The sequence below is a fragment of the Tachysurus fulvidraco genome, chromosome 11 (assembly GCF_022655615.1).
Source record: "Tachysurus fulvidraco isolate hzauxx_2018 chromosome 11, HZAU_PFXX_2.0, whole genome shotgun sequence".
NCBI classification, from domain to species: Eukaryota; Metazoa; Chordata; class Actinopteri; order Siluriformes; family Bagridae; genus Tachysurus; species Tachysurus fulvidraco.
In genome coordinates this window covers 10,568,564-10,589,388 of record NC_062528.1, presented here as the reverse complement: position 1 = coordinate 10,589,388, position 20,825 = coordinate 10,568,564, and the positions used below count along the sequence as shown (strand labels likewise).

At 37.5% G+C, this 20,825-nt stretch overlaps 1 protein-coding gene across 5 annotated transcripts in view; it reads left to right on the top strand.

Annotated features, from left to right (window-relative positions):
* Nucleotides 1–20,825, top strand: part of LOC113643638 (membrane-associated phosphatidylinositol transfer protein 3-like) — a 44,013-nt gene that overhangs the window by 19,230 nt on the left and 3,958 nt on the right. For all 5 annotated transcript variants that reach the window (XM_047820771.1, XM_047820772.1, XM_047820775.1 and 2 more), the window contains 14 exons: nucleotides 1,996–2,185; nucleotides 3,676–3,798; nucleotides 3,958–4,073; nucleotides 5,912–6,066; nucleotides 6,378–6,539; nucleotides 9,801–9,974; nucleotides 11,324–11,472; nucleotides 12,308–12,424; nucleotides 13,790–13,906; nucleotides 14,179–14,327; nucleotides 14,524–14,673; nucleotides 14,807–14,990; nucleotides 17,067–17,195; nucleotides 17,746–18,119. In XM_047820771.1, coding sequence (XP_047676727.1) covers nucleotides 1,996–2,185; nucleotides 3,676–3,798; nucleotides 3,958–4,073; nucleotides 5,912–6,066; nucleotides 6,378–6,539; nucleotides 9,801–9,974; nucleotides 11,324–11,472; nucleotides 12,308–12,424; nucleotides 13,790–13,906; nucleotides 14,179–14,327; nucleotides 14,524–14,673; nucleotides 14,807–14,990; nucleotides 17,067–17,195; nucleotides 17,746–18,066 — 2,236 coding nt within the window. In that variant the 3' untranslated portion in view covers nucleotides 18,067–18,119. The remainder of the gene's footprint in view (nucleotides 1–1,995; nucleotides 2,186–3,675; nucleotides 3,799–3,957; nucleotides 4,074–5,911; nucleotides 6,067–6,377; nucleotides 6,540–9,800; nucleotides 9,975–11,323; nucleotides 11,473–12,307; nucleotides 12,425–13,789; nucleotides 13,907–14,178; nucleotides 14,328–14,523; nucleotides 14,674–14,806; nucleotides 14,991–17,066; nucleotides 17,196–17,745; nucleotides 18,120–20,825) is intronic.

Here is a 20,825-nt window from a genome sequence, read left to right as displayed (position 1 = left end):
CTGGCAGGTCTATCTATGAACGCAATTCGTCACTGGCTATTTTCAAACGGCGGTTGAAGACCTACTTAATTAGAAAACACTTCTAGCACTTCTTTCCCTATCTTTTGCATTTATTAAATAGAGATTTAAGCACTTATGTATGTTGCTCTGGATAAGGGCGTCTACCAAATGCTGTAAATGTAAATGTACTAGTATTAATAATTAGTATTATTTTTATTAGTATTAATATTAGTATTATTTTAATGGATCTCTTATCAGCACTTTACTCATCAAATCTAAAAGAAAGATAACACACATTATATTGCTTGTGTGTCGCTCGGCTCAGCTTGGCTCAGCTCTGCTTGGCCTCGATTGCCACATTCTTTATCTGGCATCTCTCTCTTCACTGTGGGATTACTTCAGTGGGTTTTTGATCATGAAAAGGTGTAACTGATAGAACGTCTCCTCACTTAAGTATTTTGAGACCTGGCATTTGAAACTTTTGTCTTTAAAATCAGAAGATGGATCGCATCCACATTTCTAGGTATGAGTCATAAGAAGCTGTGCATGAGTATGAGAGAGACAGACAGAGAAAGTAAATAAAAGCCAATAGCATGGCTATCTCATAATACATGTGCTCACTGTCATTCCTTTCCACTCATGCTACCTTTTATTTTAATTTTTATTATTTTGTTTATTTGTTTACATATATTTGGATGTATATTTGCACCTTACAAGTTCACTGTTTACATTTGCTCATTTGCTTTCAGATTTACGAGTTATATTCACTTATTTATGCCTTTCCTTGATCAATGAACCTTTGATAGGTTGAAAAGCTATGGCCTTTATAGGTTGTAAAGCTATGAAAAGCTATGGCCTAGTAAAGTAAAACATGTACTGTACCAGTATGCCAGAGTGACAGCACCACCAAGATTGCATAATATAGTACATTACTTACGATACTGTAAATAAATTGAATCCTAGGATGGACGTGGAGAGACTTGGAGGTGCTATGCAACCTGCTGCTTATGTAGATATAGCATAATTAGTTGTATAGTTCATCATTAGTTGTATAGTTTCCTGCCCTTGTTGTGGTAATGACTGTGGTCGTGCCAGGACATCTCATGTAAACATGACAGGAGCAAGCTTAGACACAGAATCACACAGCTCAGGTCATGCTCTCTGTGGGGTGAGCTGCCTGCTGGGAGCATAGACAGGGACTCAGCACCATCTGTATTTAGAGGAGAAGAAAACCTGAAGGACAGAGAGAATGAGGGAGTGATTAGACAAGACACATTTCACACACACTAGTACAAGTAATACATCAAGAGAGAAAAAATATTGATCTACAGAAGCAGCCCAAATTTAATGATTTCCTTTTTAACCATGAGACACCAAGTGGGACATTAAAAATAAACTGTAGTGCCCCTGGACAACAATTCATTTTTTGTTAGATTAGAATCAGGAACAAATGTAAAAATATTCAAAAGATACACAGATTTAAATGTGACACTAACATCTAGACCAGAAAAGATGAATAATGTATATGCTGAGTGCTGAGTTTGCTGTCTTTATTAAGGAGTATGGGTTCAAAGTTCATCCCGGAACAGAATTAATCCTACATCAGTGGCTGTAAATTATACAATATACAGATAAAGGTATACAGAAAATATAATTTATTTATATATAACAGGGTAGAAATTTGTGTAAGTATAATGCCATCTAGGAGTATATGAATATGGAGTATGGCTATGTATTATGGAAGGGTTAAAAAAAGATTTAAGAGGGAAATGCATTTTCAGTTTTCTGTCCAGAAGAGATGAGTGAGAGGCTGCAGATGATGCTGATGAAGTGCTTTGTTTACTTCCTTGCCTGATTAGGTCTGAAGAAGAGATTAAACAAATTTAGGCTGTGCCAGTTCAAGGCAGGTACTAAAATGGAGGTTTGCATTTGGACCTAATTTGCTTTGTAGTGTTTCTTTTTAACATAGATTTATTTTCTCTGTTTTGGTTGCAGTTTGAACCCTTATAGCCACGACAAGAGCTGTGTGTCGAGCAGTGTAGACCACCTTCCACTATCAGCACTCCCACTTTTGGCTGTTGCATCACCACACTACAAGGATTCTGTGGCAAGTGTCATCTCCCGAGTCAATGAGGTCTACCGCATCTTCCTACAATCTCCTGATGGACATGGCTTCAGTGGTCAGGTTGTTCACTTGTTATCTCATAGCTTTGGGTAAAAAAGCATAAAAACTGCGATGATTTAGAATAAGTCAAATTCTGATCTGAGATTGTTTTTCCTTTTTGTTATAGAAACTTGGCTTCACTTTTAAGAGAGTGGTTTTTGGAACAGTTTTGAAGTGGAATTTCACAGAACTTTTAGCACAATATATACAGTAGATTGAAATGTAATGCAGAGTGGTTAGATGAAAAAAAGATAGAACGTCTGGTTTCTTTACACTGATATATTCTCTAAATATTTTTTATATTTTATTTGTATAGTTTGTTATCCAAACTTCCACAGAAGTCACAAATGCATTGTTGGTTTCCATTTCTAGCGTCAATAACACTAATGTTAGTTTCTAATGTTAAATCTGTGAAAACCGTTTTGATTGGATACTTTTTGCAAACACTTTAAGCTTCCCTTAACATTAACTGTAAATATTTTTTCCATCTAAAACAGAAAAAAAAATTACAAAAATTAACAAAATATACCTGCACTGAATAGTTTTTATTGAGCCATGAATAGTCAACATATGGTGAATGAGCAGAAAATGAGTCATTAAAGACTTTTATTCATCAATGATAAGTTGCCACAGACAATCCATTGACATGCTTCAAGGTTAGTCCAGCTATTGATTACTTGACTTAATTAGTTTATTCTATAGAAAATTCACTTATTTTAATTGTTATATATGACATATGTTAAATGTAATGCAATGCGTTACCCTCTTTTTTCAGGTATACATGGACTGTACTTATTGTACTTACCCTCTTATTGGGTATCTCACTTTCTGGTAGTTTAGGGGCTTTAAAAACTTTGGAAACCTGGTTCCAATGTCTAAATGTGCATCTAATATTCTCAATTTGACTGACTGTTTGTCAAAAACAATGCAATGTCGATCAAAAAAATGGGTGGAATTTTCTTTTGAAGAGCAACTTTTTACCAGAGCAGTAATGGGTATTATTCCTGGCTCATGAGTCATTCCTGATGAGTCATTCCAAACAATAGAAGTGTCTCTCTACTCCTCCTGCATCCTAATGTGTCATGGATAGGTCCAATAATACACACGTGATTTTGTGAGTCAGCTTGTGTGTGGACCAGGACATTGATAGGCAGCATGTTTAACACACCTGATCTCCATAATCTTTGAAAAACTATGCATTGTGATTAGGCTTGGAGTTTTTGATTTAGTCGACATGGAATGATTGGCTTTTGGCTTTGAAGTATATGTTTGTTTATACAGTATGAGTTTATATGCCTGATTTCCATCACTGCCATTGTAAACAATACTGACTTCATGGTTTATGCAGATATGTGAGCATGTCCATAAACAGTATTGTAGCTGTAATTAAGAACAATAATGAACTTATTGAGAGTCATATTGAAGAGTAGCCAATGAAAGCCAATGAGTCCGTAACGAAATGGGGTGCTTTTAGGTTCTGACATTGTGTGTTTGTGTATTCTGTTTTCCAGGTGTGTCTGTTGGGTGACTGTGTGGGTGGCGTGCTATGTTTTGATGCACTGTGTTTCAGCAATAGCCCGCAACATGACAAGCCAAGACATAGAGGGAGACACAACAGTTTGGAGAGTCTAAGGGTCAGTACTTAAAGTTAAAATTACTCCTCTCACTTTCCACTCATCTACTGTAGCTATTGATTCACTTTGTTATTTTGTTTCAGCTTGAGTATATCTTCCCTTTTAGCTTCTTTGAGCTGGGTTTCAACCTTTCTCTTTCTTAAACATCCATATCAACAGGATAACCCTGGACTTCTGGGTGAGGACGACTGTGGCTTGAGCTCCAGCAAGCGACAAAGCAAAAGCAACAATGACATTTCTTGTGCCACTGACAGTCAGCATCCATTTTGCAGCAGGTATATTTTTTTAAATATGGAACACACATACACTTTACAGAATGCTACATTTTTATCATAAAAATACACCTTTACTGAAACTGAACTAATACGATACATATGCTTAAATATTTCATGATAAAAAAATATATTCAAATGTTTCTTATTTTTTCTGTGATTGTCAAACAAGCATTATACTTTAATGTCTATCAGCTTAGGCTGTGGGCTTTCAGCTGAAAATAACTTTTTCACTGAGCCATTAATAATACAACACAACTGGTCTGCCTACTGCTGCCTTTATAAATAAATAGTGTAAAGAGTTTCTTCCTGTATATACACAAAAGAGACCAAACAAGGAAATTTCCTTCTCAATTGTTTTTAAATTTCCCTGAAGGTCTCACAGCAGAATATTAATATTGTATGGCTTATCATTCATAAAAATGATAAAAAATGATCTTCTTCAGTGGACACCAGTGTGGGTAAAATACTATGTTCAAATCTATTATTAACACATACAAACTTTGCGGTAGGATTTGACAATACACCCATCAAAATGTACCTCATTCGATTTTTACCACACTAACACTACCTCCCATCAGTAGACATTATATTACATACAATAATACAACACTATAATAACATTTTTCAATTATATTTATTTAGAATGGTGAAGCTCTGTTGCATGGCATAAGCATTTTTTCCCATCTAATCCACAACCCTTGTATTTCAGCAGGAATGAAATAACAGTGCACTTTTTATAAACAAGCAAACAAATAAAGCTAATAACCATAAATACAACAGAATTAACAGATCATGAGGATTAGGCAGAAATAAAACATACTTCCATACAACATACTGTATATAGTCTTATATTGTTCTATACTGTCTAGAAATTGCCTAAATCTGGTTCTGTTTTTCACATTTTAGAATTTTCTCTCCTCTAATATACCCAATTCAACTCAAGAAAGGCCATAAAATTAGCTAAAATGTGGAGAACAGGGAGTATTCCTGGACCAATGTTGGAAAGTTGGCCCGGAGACTGGCAGTGAGACTCAAGCTAATATCTATCATCCTTCTAATCACCAGCTATTGAAAAGCTTGACACCAGACAGCGAAAATTCTTCTTAGCACAGAACTGTGTACCAGTGTCCAGCGGCCTGACCCATAAGGAATAAGCTTAAGCAGATGAAAGCTGTATAGTGAAGGCACATATTATCCAACCTTCTTTGTAGCCTTGGGCTTGGCAAAATGCCCACTTCCCTTGTGTGCATGGTGTCTTGTGTGTAAAGGCTTAGTGTATAAGGTGATAGCTGAAACAATAATGTTAGTCCTCCAGGAAATACCTCTCTGTTAGTAGTGCTGCTGTGTTCCTCTTGCTTTTCAATCTCTTGAGTCTAGAAACACTACTAATATTTTTAAAAACCTTGAAAGCGGTTCATCTTTAGGTAGTGTGACACCAGTTACAGGTTTCAGCATTTTATTGAATAGAAAAGGACTAGAATACAATAGATAGTTGATAGTTGAATAGTGTTTCCTACAGATCTGAAATAGACTTGGTTGGCTTTATTTTTACAGATGTTTACAGGGCTCTCAAGTTTTGAAGACAGACAAGTGTGACATCCCCCCCAACCCCACAAAAACTATGATTCTTACACAAGAGCAAAAATGCTGATTCATGCAAAACTGCTTATTTATCTGTATAATTATTAAGCTCCTGGTAAAGTGGAGCATACAGTTGTGGGATGGGCATGGTCATAAACTTGTATGTATGCAATCCTTGAAGTTACTGTAATAAAAAATAAGTGAATATTAAGAGCTCATGTGACTGTGTGTGTGTGTGTGTGTGTTTGTGTGTATAGTCAAGTCCAGGATAAAACAGACTTAAACTCGAGAGGAATCAATCCAAAGTGGAATCCAGGTCATTTTGACTTTGAGGTATCGGAATGTTTCCTGCTAGGCTGTCCACTTGGACTAGTGTTAGCCCTGAGACGCACCGTTCTTCCTTCGATCAAAGGTCAGTGTCATGCTGAAGTACCACAAGAACACAAGCAAATACAGCTTTAGCATAAAAATCCCCAGCTCATCCTTTGCCCATTGCCTTCTCCAAGCACTGTTAGCTTACACTTGACAGACAGTCTAGTTATTTTAACTTAAACTTCCAGTGCAGGGCTGTCACTACATTACAGTGGCAAGCCTTCAGTTACAGTGGCTTGCCAATCATTTCACCTCTTATATATAGAACAAAGATAATTAAGAACATACTATTTGTCTATACACTCACTCTTATCTCACACTTTATTACTTTTTTACACCTCTTTCTGTCAGTGACTCAGCTGCAGCCGGCCTGCTCGCAGATCTTCAACCTGTTTTACCACTCTGACCCATCAGCCTCCAGACTGGAGCCCCTCCTGCATTCTTGCTTTCACCAGTTGCCTCCATTCCCTGTTTCACGCAACCCGCTAGGGGATGGCTGCTCAACCCTCATTGGTGAGGTTGAAATTATTTAAACCAGTTACTTCTTGTTATCATGTGCAGCATGTTATTTATATAAAATATTATCTTTTAAGTTTTATTCTAATCTCCTGTCTCCTTCTCCTTACAAATGCATTTATAAACAGACACTGCCAAAAACACTATGCAACATAGACACTTTCCAGGCACACAAATTACAGTTAACATGTGCAAACACTTTCTGTTTAAACAGACCATAGAAACAGTAGCTTCATCTCTGCAAGACCTGCATTTTAAATGTAATTGCAGCTCACTGCTTTTGTCTTCCTGTCTCCTCTAGTCTCCCTCAGGATCACCCAAGCACTTGCACTCTTAGCACTTTCTCTCTATTTGTCAATCTAGCCACAATCCCCAGAGTTGCATTTTCTCTATAAGCTACCTTGAAAAGAGAACATTATAGTCTGATTTTTGGGACACATATTTATTAACTAATTTCCGTTACTTTGGCATTAGACGCCTTTAATATAATAGGTTGCCTGGCACTGAAAATTAACACAAATGTTGTAGACCTTGAGTATGAAATACAACAATGTGATGTGCATATGTTTATTGTTTGCCAAACATCAAATCAAAGCCTGTGGTATTATAATAGTTATAATATTTCTATATGGTGGTCTCACAGTCAAAAAACTGACATTAATATTAATATAGCTCCTGTGTGTGGAACTTGAGCATAATTAAAACTGTAATCTTGCATCACAGCAGTAATGATCCAAAGACAGATAAATGACTTACAGCCTCAGAGAAGTATAATGCAAACTGAGTGAAGAGACTGAAGCAACACTCTGTTTACAACAAGAAAAGCTTTTAAAAAGTATTTACATATAGTGTAAATGTTCTGGTAATTGGGTTTTAGCCACATATGAAGAATCTCTGAAACAGCCCCTGTAGGAAAGTTAGAAATGTGATTATTGTCTTTAATATCCAGGAAGAACTGGTGTGTTTCCTTTTCCTTTTTTTTTAATTTTTAATAATTTTCTTGGTGTCAGTTTCATTGACTTCATTTGTAAGCTTATTCAAAGGAAAATTGCAGCAAGGCTGGTTTTGCAGAGTTTCTTGTGCCTCTTTATTCATAGGAACTGTCAAAAACCTATAGTTTTCATGAGCATGGAACTTGCGAGTCTCCAAGTTTATATTACTCCTCTCCTACTGGCCAGAATTCTTCATTTGTAATGTGCTCAGTTGTATTGTTGAAATGTCTGTGCTTCTTTAGGTCTACATTTCTACATACAAAATCTGTCTCATGTAAGACAGACATGTCTGTGAGTCTAATTGTTCCCTACAAGTGATTTACCTGAGTTTCATTTCATGCACAGAAGGAGCTGTTTTTTTTTGTTTGTTTGTTTTTTTGTAAAATTTAATGTCTAGTTCTAAGAAAGGAGCACCATGTTGGTTGTGTCTTTATGTGTTTATCTCTATCTTTTTCCTTTCTTGCTATTTTCTCTCCCTTTGTTTCTTTCTTCCTTTGTTTCCGAGACAGGGTTTTAAGCAAAGCAGACGAAGACCACTTATGGTGTGTATTTTGATAAATGCGTGTGGGCTACTTGCCCTTTTCCTATTTGCATATATTATGTTGTTGATTTAATTCAGCCATGGATTTTAGCCATGAGCTGAAACTGGGTACCTTTGTCAAACTATTCTGATAAGGCTTGCCCTGTTTAAAATTCACACCTGCATCCATCTGCTCTCTATCTCCTCCATCTTTCATGCTATATGAACCTCACCTCCCCACTGCTGCTCTCAGGTTTGTCATAATGGAAATTCCCCCATCCCTCTCCTTTGTCACCTGCGCCAAACAGCTCTTTTTATAAGCATCCAGGCTCTTGCTGGCCACAAACACACTATGCTGGTAAATGGAAAATGGCAAAATAGGCAATTGTTAAAAGGGCAAGTGTGAACCTCTGTCACTTTTTTATTACTGTGATTGACACTGTAACTGAGCCTTGCCTACTGGTATATTACATTAAGTGCCTTAGTAAAATGATGTTTTGGCTCCATTACACCATATGGTGAAGACATACACATAGAGGCAGATGTTATAGCTATGACTGACTTTTAAAATCAAAAATACGAAAATTATAGTTTTAAAGACCAAAAAATGTTGTCTTTATATTAGGAACACAATTCTAAAATCATTCTATATAATTAGCTCCACTGCCATCTTATTGTTAAAATTGTTTGTTACATGCTATTGTGGTGTAAATAAGCATGTAAATTGTATCTACAGTTCTGAAATGCAATAGTACAAAGACACTGTAAAATAATTACAGTAATTAACTTTATGTGAAAAAGGAATAAATATAATAAATTCTGGAACAGCTGTCACATTACTGTCATGGTTTTGGAGAAATTAGCACTTGACTACATTATTCATTAGCATGACTTTGTCACATGTCTCTCTGGTCACTCACACTTGACCTGTGTTTTAACTCATTAGCTCCTACTGAGGTTTTGGTGTCTGTGTACCTCATTCTCATGCTGCTGTTGATCTTGTGTTTGGTTGTTGCTTTGTCTGCCATAGTCTGGCTCATCGTCTGTATGTTTTGCTCTTTTGTGTGTACTCACTACCTTAGTTGTTAATTATAAATTCATTTAGGCCTTGAGGCAATATTATATTGCATGCTTGAACAGCTTCTAGTTTAGTCCTGATCTGCATTTTGGTTTTCAGAACATTTTCAGGAATGTTGTAAAAACAAAAAATTCCAAGCCTCTATAGTCTGGACTGGATTCTCAAAGTTGGCCTGTATGATTGAAGACTTTTAAACCGAGTCTGAAGCACTAGGATCTGGAATAAGTGTACACTGATAAAAGGCAAATAGTCTGTTTGCTCATACTCTAATGAAATACCTTGACATTTGGAAGAAGCCCTTTTCCAGAGAGACTTACATTTTTAACTTATTTTATACAACTGAGCAATTGAGGGTTAAGGGCCTTGCTCATTAACAGCTTGGTGGACCCAGGATTCAAACTTCAGAACAAAGGAATATCAGAAAGAATCATTGGTCTGTTTTGTGGAAAGTGAATATTGTGGATGGCAGATGGCAGTATTGTAATAACCAGTACAAAACAAGTCTGCTTGTGCATGAGTTTGTCTATGAATGCAGTTTTTAGTTATTAATTAATGTCATTGCTCAATACTTAATACGTAGGGTTATGTCACTCATTTTCTATACAACTCTTTCTCTGAAAGAATTTACAGCTTGTCTTAAAGTGTACATTTTTGCTTTTGCCTTTCAGTTGATGAGATCCATAGTCACCCTGATGTGTTCATGGATGAAGGCCCTGCTCCAGGCAGTGCTGCATTCTCCTCCTGTGAGGACGAAGCAGAGAAAGGAATGAAGCAGGGGGTGGATGTTGACAGCAAGCCCTCCGGGTGCAGGGAGAACAAGCTAAGCCTCACTATTGCCAACAGTGAGTGTGTAGGCAGGCATACTCTATTAATCAATCTAAACTCCTCCACACCCACTCAGAACTGCTGTGTTTTATCATGCCAGGCATACACAGTGAGATGTAAAGCAGATTTGGTCAGTAACAATCAATCTTCACAGTCAGGCTGAGTTTGAGCTGCATCAGCTCTTGCTTGATATGGGAAAGTGGGCTCAATTAATTGCCCAAGCAATCCCAAAAGGCCTTTATCCTTTATCTCTATGGATAAAGGCTAACACATGCTTCATCAGTGAATGTGAACCCACCCAACTGTACCTCAGAGAATCTGTTAAGTAGACCATTGTCACTAGAGAGCATAGCCAGTTACAGTATTTTTGCTACTGGTTATGATATTATTCGAAAGTGAGCATGTGATCTCTGAACCACAAAGTAAATGTGTTTCTTGTGACCGTTCAGGAGCTGCCTAAATGATCTCTGATAGAGTTATTAAAAGGCTTAATACACCAGCCTGGTTGACCAGCAGGTACCAAGGTCTGTTCCAAGGTCTGGTGTTCAATACTGAGCTGTCTCTTTATGTCAACTTAATTTTCCTAACACATGCTGATTACTTTAATATAGTTCCTAGGTATAAATGAGTATTGTTTGACAGCCTCCAAATCCATTGCCACTCTCGCAATCATGAAGCATTTACTGTAGATAAAGGAATGAATTAAATTTTTGCTCAGATGGTTGCCGTGTGAGCAGTTTCTCAGTAAATGTTAAGTCATGAACTGAAATTGGCGCATCTGCATGCGGCAACAATGATTACAATTGTTTGATTGAACTGTAGCAACAAGCCACTGCTATTCTTCTAACCTCAAACTGAGCATGAGTAACAGCTTCTCACAGATAAGCAGTGCTTACTATTCACACTTTGACAGATCCACCAATGCTGAGAGATAAAATGTCTTTTCCAAACGAAAATTGTCAATATAAAGAACTGTGTACAGAACTGTTTGTATTTCATACAACATGAGGATTTCATATCATAATATATCGACAGTGCTGGTGTATAAGCTTTACAGACAGTGATTAAAATGTGCATTGTGAGCTGTCATCAAAGAACATGATTTTAAAAGGCATTTACCGCGTGCCTGGTCATATTCATTCATCTTTGTATTTAAGTCTATTATACAACACATTACCACTTACCTGGATTATTGTGTTGAAAGTTTTAATGTGACATTGATTCACCTTATGTAGAACAAGTTTAGTGAGACATTTATAGCTTCTATTTAATGATGTAATCAGATGATTGTGCATAATTGTGTATGAATGAACGATCGTTCGTTGTAAGGCAAAACCATAATGTAGACCTATTGTGTGTGTTTCAGTCTCCAGTAACTGGTGGGGCTCTAAACGACTGGACTATGCTCTTTATTGTCCTGATGTATTTGCTGCATTCCCCACTGTGGCTCTGCCTCAACTCTTCCATGCCTCTTACTGGGAGTCTACTGATGTGGTGGCCTTTCTGCTCAGACAGGTAACACATAAATCGATAAATGGAAATTTAAATCGATAAATGGAAAATTATAGGCTTCTATAACAAAGAATATACATTTGCTCACATTGGTTTAAAGAGGCCAACTGAATAAGAGTTGTTTTCTACTGTTTAGTGTAAATTAGTATCATAGACATACACCAAGGTTAAGGAAGCAATAGACTATTAAGAACAATTGTCAGTAGTACATTTTCCCTTCTGCAACTACAAAAAAAGGTGTAATTTTCAAAATTATGTGGCAATATTAAGGTTTTCAGTTAACTCACCCTTAATAATACTTTACAGGATTAGACTGTATTGGGAGTAAAAGCTTCTTACTGCTCCTGAATAGCAGCTCTAGCCTTCACACAGTGTAACATTATGTCTGCAAGTACTTTTATGAACCATCACATTGTGAATAGTTTCATTTAAATATTTCTAGCATTACTTTTTATTTGGTCGGTGTGCCAAATATTTCTCATTTGGCACTACAAAGGTTAGATTGATGTGAAAACAAATTTGAAAAGCAAAGTAGATCCTTCTCAATAAATTCATATAATCAGACAAAGATTTACATAGTGTATTATCCTGATTATGAACAAACAGTGAAGCAAGCCTCTATTTGTTGAGTAGACTGCCAGAGTTTGTTTTTGAGCTGAGTGATTTTGCCAACTGTCTGAAATAAGGCAACAGTGTGATATTGTTTGAGACAATCAAATAATAGGGCACGATTTCATTGCCTTAAAACACCTTCCTGTAGAGCAGATGCTGGCTGGCTTCCCACCTTGTTAAGGAAGTGTGCTCATTGGTTGCCAATGTGTGTTTTTGTGATTGACAGGTGATGCAGTGTGACTGTGTGAAGGCTCAGGAGGCAGACAGCTTTGACCTCACCTGCTTTTCCCCTTCCAGCCCCAGAGAGAGATGGCTACGAAGACGTACACATGTTAAGTTAAGGGTGAGTGATGCACAATACACCCATACAGTGCGGTATTAGTATACATAGCAAAATGTCATGCCTGAACATGGATGTGTGTGTGTGTGTGTGTGTGTGTGTGTGTGTGTGTGTGTGTGTGTGTGTGTGTGTGTGTGTGTGTGTGTTCCAAAGGGTTGTTGTAAACCAATTATCCGGCATGTTTTTACAGTCTCTGCTGATCATTAGGTATTGAGTGACTTAATTAAATCCCCAGTTCCCCAAAAGTCTAAAAATGTTTAACTGCCTCATTAAAAACAAATCTACTCAGTCAGGACCATGAATACTGAGGGCTAATGATTGATAGAGCAGCTAACAATGAGATCATGAATCCATTCAATGCTGTCACTTTAAAAATAACCTCAAAAATAATTTAAGGTATATTTTTTATGTAGGCAATTATTGCAGTTACAGTAAAGTTCCTTAATTTAATTCTCAAAGGCTAAGAAAATGTATACATTATTTAATCTGGTAGGCCAGAATAAAATCAGTGTCATGAACATTCTTGGTATACTCCTTTCTGACATACTACTGTATATATCTTTAGTGCTTTTTGACAAATTTAATCTTCCTGCTTCTTGCTAATGATTATTAATATTATTACTACGGTGGCCGAGAAGTGCAAAACACTAACAAATCCGAAAACACAACAACAATTCAGACAACCCGGAAACGGTAGGTATAGTTTGCGAATGGAAACTTACAGTACCGATCATCGGACAAGACAACTGTCTCTCAAGGTATACATGAAGTTCAACAGTCTGCCACAGGGAAAAGTTGGAATGGATGGATGGAATGGATTACTGTGGATTCATTCATTTTCTACCGCTTTATCCGAACTACTCGGGTCACGGGGAGCCTGTGCCTATCTCAGGCGTCATCGGGTATCAAGGCAGGATACACCCTGGACGGAGTGCCAACCCATCGCAGGGCACACACACTCTCATTCACTCACACACTCACACACTACGGACAATTTTCCAGAGATGCCAGTTAACCTACCATGCATGTCTTTGGACCGGGGGAGGAAACCGGAGTACCCGGAGGAAACCCCCGAGGCACGGGGAGAACATGCAAACTCCGCACACACAAGGCGGAGGCAGGAATCGAACCCCGACCCTGGAGGTGTGAGGTCTTCATACTCCACTAAGGGATGAGGTAGAAGAATGTGAATAAAAATGTGGGATTAATGTGAGATGCGATTTGAGGAGAGGACTATTAATTTGAAATGGAGACAAGACACCCACTTTTGTACTGCAAATTTAAGCATCAGTATAATAGCATCTTGTTATCTTTTACACTATTGTAGCAGATTTTGTAGATGAAAACTATACAATTTTGTTTAAACAGAACATCACTGCCAACCACAGAGTGAATGATATCATTGCGACGGAGGAAGGACCACAGACTCTGGTTGGTCGCTTTATGTACGGTCCTTTGGACATGGTCACTCTGACAGGGGAGAAGGTATGAGAACAATGTTTATTAGCCCAAACTCAAGAAATCACTTTTGTAGTTTGCGCATAGATTAGTATCTTTAGTTTAATATCTTAAAATATTAATAACGTATATATATATATATATATATATATATATATATATATATATATATATATATATATATATATAAAATAATATAATTTAATTTATAAATAATTTATATATATATATATATATATATATATATATATATATATATATATATATATATATATATATATAAATAATATCTTCATCAGGTGGATGTGTATGTGATGACTGAACCACATTCAGGACATTGGGTGCACTTTGACACCAAAATCACCAGCAGCAGTGGCAGAGTGTCTTACACGATCCCGGACAGCAAAAAATTCCCTGTGGGAGTTTATCCTATTAAAATGGTTGTTAGGTATGTTGAAGAAAAGTATTTATTTTCACAAGTACCTGGAATTAGTTCCTTTAAGGCTGTCTGTGTAGGCTTTGGGTTTGAATAATTTATACACGTTACTGAACAGTGGCTTATGCGGTAAAAGGTTAAAGTTTAGAGACATTAATGACATTTTGTTCTCACCGTTTCTTTCTTACCTCTTAAACATACCCTACAGGGGAGACCAGACAAGCGCAGAAGCTTTCATGACTGTGCTACCACAGGGAATGGAATGTGTGGTGTTTAGCATTGATGGGTCTTTTGCTGCTAGCGTCTCCATCATGGGCAGTGACCCTAAAATGCGTGCAGGTGCTGTGGATGTGGTCAGGTGAGTATTAATAGATAACATGTAGAGTGTCTGATTTAAGTACCTACTTATTTCAGATTATACTATAATCTATAAAGCAATATTGATGTATTGAGTATATTTTAATGTTAATATAATGTTATACTTTAATTAGACACTGGAAGGACCTCGGATATCTGATCATCTACATCACTGGGCGTCCAGACATGCAGAAACAGAGAGTGGTGTCTTGGCTTTCCCAGCACAACTTCCCACAGGGCATGATCTTTTTCTCAGAGGGTTTAGTGCATGACCCACTGCGCCAAAAATCCATCTTCCTTAGGAATCTTATTCAGGAGGTAGAATGCATCTTCTGTGCTTCTAAAATAACTCAGATGTGCTGCCTTATTGGCACCAAAGAAACTTTGCTGTTCTTTATATAATTATTGATCTTTACATTCTTGATCTAGTAGTTGAACTGGCTCTGAAGAACCTTTTAAAAAATAAGTTGAACTGGGGTAAATTATCATTCTCAGCTGCCAGGCTTGAGTTAAGCCATCACACAAAATAGTGCTAGTCTGTGAAATAGCCATTTTAGAGTGTGTCTAACTTTTTTTTATAAAGTGTATAAAAGTACTGCAATATATACCGTGTGTCATCCGTATTTAGCTATTAGTTTTAGGGGTTTTTTTTACACCTGGTCACTTCATGCGTTCTCTGTGATCCGATAGCTACTGTATCCGATCGTAAAAAGACCAGGTGTAAATGCCCTCCGAAACGTTTTCGAGACGGATATAAATCCGATCGTTCAAACCCCTTCAGGAGGTGGTCTGGGACGCATTTCAGATGAAACTGGACAGGTGTAAATGCATGTGGTTGTTTAAGCCACATACGTCAGCGCTATACTCCTCACAAACGTGATTACGTCACTCGCAGGTGACTCGCGAGTCGTGCATCGCGCCAGAAACAAATATGTTTTCCCACCAGCGCTGGCTCCGGTCTTTCACCCAGGTGTCTCGTTGGGTCTTAAAATGCACTGCTGCCGCCAGCGAAAATGCAACAAACAGTAAATGCTGTTTTTTTGTAGCAACCGCACACACCAAAGCGTGTTCCATTTCAATTACCCCGGAAATGAGGTGAAATAGATTTGCATATTGTGCGGGAGTAGAAAGATCGGATTGATATCCGGTTCGCCAAGACGCATTTATGTGGCCTAATGTAATTATTTCCTGACATTTTTGCCATTAGAATCAAACCATCTGTGATTTGGTAATTTGTTTCTTACTGTTTAATAATTCGCCATTGGTTTACATAATACTAGTTGGTTTAGCCATTTTTCAGTAAAATACATTTTCAGAGATCTCTCTACTATTTGGCACTCCAGATCCAGTCAGCCAGGATCTCGGTCAAGCATTTTATTCCTTCAGATAAAACAACATATGTATTGATTTGATTTTCATTTAAAATATCTTGATTCACTTAACTGCTTGAAAGCATTGGGTAAATATTAACAATATTAATTGGCCATCTGGCTGGCTTGTAATGCTTTTGGGTCCACGGTAATAGTGATGATAATATGTTTTGTTAGTACTTATTTGTTGAAAGTTGAAAGCAAATCTCCCCTTTCTCTTATGTGATTTTTCCAGAATATTTTTCATTGACCCTACACAGGGATTTGGGTAAATCCTTTAAAAATTAAAGCACACAAACATAATGCAACAATGAGAGATCACAATTCTAGTGACCCTTATAAGACACTTCTAAACACTGTACAGTATATAACAAATGTTTTTTTTTTATAAGCTGGTATCCAAAAGCTTTTCTAATGCAATTATAAATTGAAGAACCATCAGGTGATGATGAGAGACCCTTATGATAAGGGGTATGAGGCTATAACCATAAGGCTGTTTTTCCTAGAGGAGATAATTAGGTAAGGTAGGTGTCAGATGGGCTAGTATGTTTATTTAAAAAACTGCTGATTTTCATGCACAGCAGACTTTAGAGTTTTCACAGAATCATGTGAAAAACTACAATGCAGAAGTTTTTGGGGGAGAAAGTGATGGAAGTGGTCAACTCAAATATCTTAGAACGCACAACACGTCAAACCTTGAGGCAGTAGGGCTACATTAGAAGTTGGCAAAATAACAGGACACCAAATATGGACAGGTGATAGAAAGTCAGACAGCATTTATTAACTGCCCAGGTAAGCAGCAGTTTCTGGATTACTTGAACATGAACAACCACACAATGGACAATGTCACTGAGATCACATTTATTCTGGTGTATGATGTGACCATTAACTAACCTGACCTGCATTTACATGATTTTATACACTGTGCTGTTCCTAATAAATTGGCTAGTAAGTGCATCTAACATTTCTACCAGAACTTACATTCTGCCCAAGCCTGAAGCTACTTTTTTTTTGTCATTGTTAGTGCCACATTAATATCAGATTGGCCTACGGCTCCATGAAGGACATCTCTGTCTACAGCATGCTGGGTCTCAGCCCCAACCAGATATATATAGTGGGCAAACCATCCAAGAAATACCAAAACCAATGCCAGGTGAGCTAACCAGGATTATGTTTTGATGTAGACCATATTTTCTGGGATATAAATGTACAATTCCCCATCAATCTGGACACTTAAAGGCAAAAAAATCAATAAATGTCAAGATTTCATGAATAGGTCAAGGCATCTTATTGGCCTTAAAATATGGTTAGGTTGCCATAGTAACTGCAGGCATGATTTTTTTTGAAACTCATTGCTTAATTTCATTTAATAAACGAATAAATATGTAAAACCCCAATTCCCATGGTTTCATATTAAATATCAGTATATTTAGTATACAATGTAGTGTTGCTATTGGTGTGTAATTTGTGTAAAAAATTATTTTAAAGTGGATTATTGGATGTCCAGCACCTGGATGTCATTCAGTTTAATGGGTGCAGTTATTGTTGGAAATAATATAAGGTCTGCTTGTAATAAACTAATAATACTTATAATGTATAAAAATATACGTTCTACACTAATGTATAAAACTATACAATCTGCACTATTTACATGTGTCCCTCCTCATCCTAATTTTACCCTCTGTTTATACTGTCCTGTCTAGTTTCTAAGTGAGGGTTATGCCATGCACCTTTCCTCACTGCAGTTTGGCCACCAGGGCCGATCCCAGAAGACTTCATCCATGCGCATGCTAATTCGTAATAGCTCTTTTGGCCTTTCAACAAAACTAGACTTTAATCCCAAGCGTACACTCCTTAGACGTACAATGTCTGTGCAGCAGGCTGAGCTACCCAAGACACTGATTCCTAAAGCAGAGCGCTCCCAAAGTCAGCCTGAGTCTGATAAAGACCACACGTTTGGAGGAGGAATAGACCATAGCATGTTTGTGCTGGGGAACATGCACAGAGGCAACACCACCCCCTGACCACAGATAGAATAAAGAGAGAAGGAGGGACAAGAGGAGAGAACAATGACCAGGTAAGCCCCTCCTCTGGTGCATACATACAGTAGCTTAGTTGCCAGGAAGCGTGAACATGTTTATTCATCACCCACAGTACAGCATGTTGTTTATGCTGCATCATCAAATTATGCTAGCTGTAAGCCTGAAAGCTATTAGCAATTTATTTATTTTGTTTATTTTTCCAAATCCCAGTATAAGGGTATTCTGAAAATACGTGAAAATATACAGAACATAATATTTCACACAGCAACGTATAAATCAATGTACTTGACTCCACCTAGTATGCACATTCTCACACACGCGCACACACACATGTTTCTGGGTATGTGGACAGCAGTCTGAAGCTTCAATAAATCAAATAGTAATTTTAAAATGCTCATCCCCACACTGACTATACTGCAATACACATGGCAGGGTTTTGTCTAAGCATAGCTATAGCTCATTAGAGCCTGTAGGGAAAGAGCTGACACCTTCCTGTTTGACTCTGTACAGCAGAGCTTTTTTCCAGCCTCATTGGTATTCACAGACAAACTCAGGGAGAGCTATTATTAGGAGCAGGTATTTTGTGGTCAGAGCTCATGGTGCTTCCTAGTCTGTAAACAGAAATCTGAATGCAAATATCCAGTAAAGCTGAATGGGGTGTCTTCTTATCTTTGAACTTATTGCTCACGCATTCTCCAAAACCAGCAATTACTTTAAAGGAAATAATTTTTTTCTTCATGAGCTATAAGGGATCAGAGGTTGTATGCTTATAGTGTATTATTGTCTATAATAAAGTAGTGCTTAAAACCTAGACTCAGGAGGGATTATATGTGGATATGCTCTTTAGTGCCCTATTCCTCTTCTGCAGCATGATAACCATGAGTGTGGGGATGGTAGAGGTGTGAGGACTATAAGCTATCTAGCAGAGAATATAGCTTGCATTGTGCAGAAGTTAGTTTTATATTAGGGTATATCCTTAAAATCCATTGAAAAGTGTTTGGCTACACTGTATTGCTTAGAGCCATTTGCGAACAGAAAAAAAAATCATCTGTTGTATACTGTGGTTGTGTAGCTTGATGTGAAATGACTGATGTTACATGCATTTAAGCTACAGAGTCCATTGCTGTGCTATAATACTAATCACACCTTCCTGCATGCCTGGCCATGACCTTCTCTTCACCCTAAAACACTGCAGACCTTGCGTCTGCCTTAGCTTGCTCTGCCTCTATCTTGGATATAATACAAAGCTCATCCAATGTATTTATTGCAATTAATATATTTACTTATTTAATTGAATACATCAACCCTCTCAAATAAGCAGAGAATATGAGCATAAGCTCAGAAACATTTGCTCAGTTGAGCACTTGTGACTGTGGCACAAATATAGATTCTCAATAGTTATCCCACTGAGTAAAGTCTCAATATTGTTGCTAGGCTGGAGAACAAGCAGTGACATGAAAGATAAGAGCCACTGTTTCAGTGTAACTGCACTTATAGGCATAGCTGCTATCTGTCTGTCTGTCTGTCTGTCTGTCTGTCTGTCTGTCTGTCCATCTGTCTGACAGTTGGGGTTGCTTGAAAGGTTAAAAGACAAAGGTTTGCTTGCATATTTCACAGTAATAGATTTTATAGGCATACTTGCTATTTAGGGTGGAAACATAAGCTAGAGCTTACAGTTATTTTAAATGCTGTAGTAAAATAATGATTCTCAATTAAGCATCTTGTAATTATTTTCCATTGGGTTGTGAAAAACTGGTAGTATATTTTCTCTGATACACATCAGCCTTTGTGTTCCTATATTGCAGTTCTAAAGGGAGAGGTGAAATTTGTCAGAATTACCTTTCCAAGGACCTCCCTGTGGACTGACCTCTTTCATTACCTTATCTACCACTGTCTGCTCATCTGGCTTCACATGTCAGTCATAATACTGCAATATATATTGCTGTAATATGCCCGTAGTGGTTGGAGTTTGGAGACATTTTATGAAAGGATTGCTAAAACATTTTGAGCCACTGCTGCTGAGTCTGGCTCCTTAGAAATTGTGTAGCTATTTGTTGAATCCATCATCCTGTCATAGGTTTAATGGGGGCAGAATCCTCTTTCTCTCCGTGTATTCCAGAGTGTGCAGAGCCATGACAACAGCAGGCAAAGGTTCCTCCCATCTGGGTCCTGATCAACGATTTTCAGGCATGCTTTAATGGGTTTTATCAGTCATTCCAAAGTTTCTAAAGATTGCAGGTGGCTGTATGTGGTCTCTGCTTTACACCTAAGCTTCCTGAATTCACAGTGTATCAAGCTTCACATCAGAGAGTCCACACTGGACAGCTGCATTTCTGAATGTGTGGCAGAAGAATGAGCACTTTGATTTTAGTCTGTTTTGGCAACACAAGCATTTAGTTATCAAGTATGAGTAGGCGAATTTACATTTCTGAGTTGTTGTTTTTTTGTTATTGTTAGATATTTTTTGGAAGGAAATAATTATTGGAAACAGAGTCTTAGAGCTGGATACCTATTTTATTTTAGCTTGACAGTTCTTGGACTCAAATATTAATAACTGTTGAAGTGGGTTGGCTTTACTAACTACTGAACACATTTATTCGGGCTAGAACTTGGTGCTGTTAATCAGCAATGCTGCCTGCTATGATGCTGCACCACCAAGATGTAAATCAAGCTTAGAATAGGATGCACTACACATGGTGTTGGGTTTGATGTGGCACAGATGTAGCCGGTGTGGATTAAAG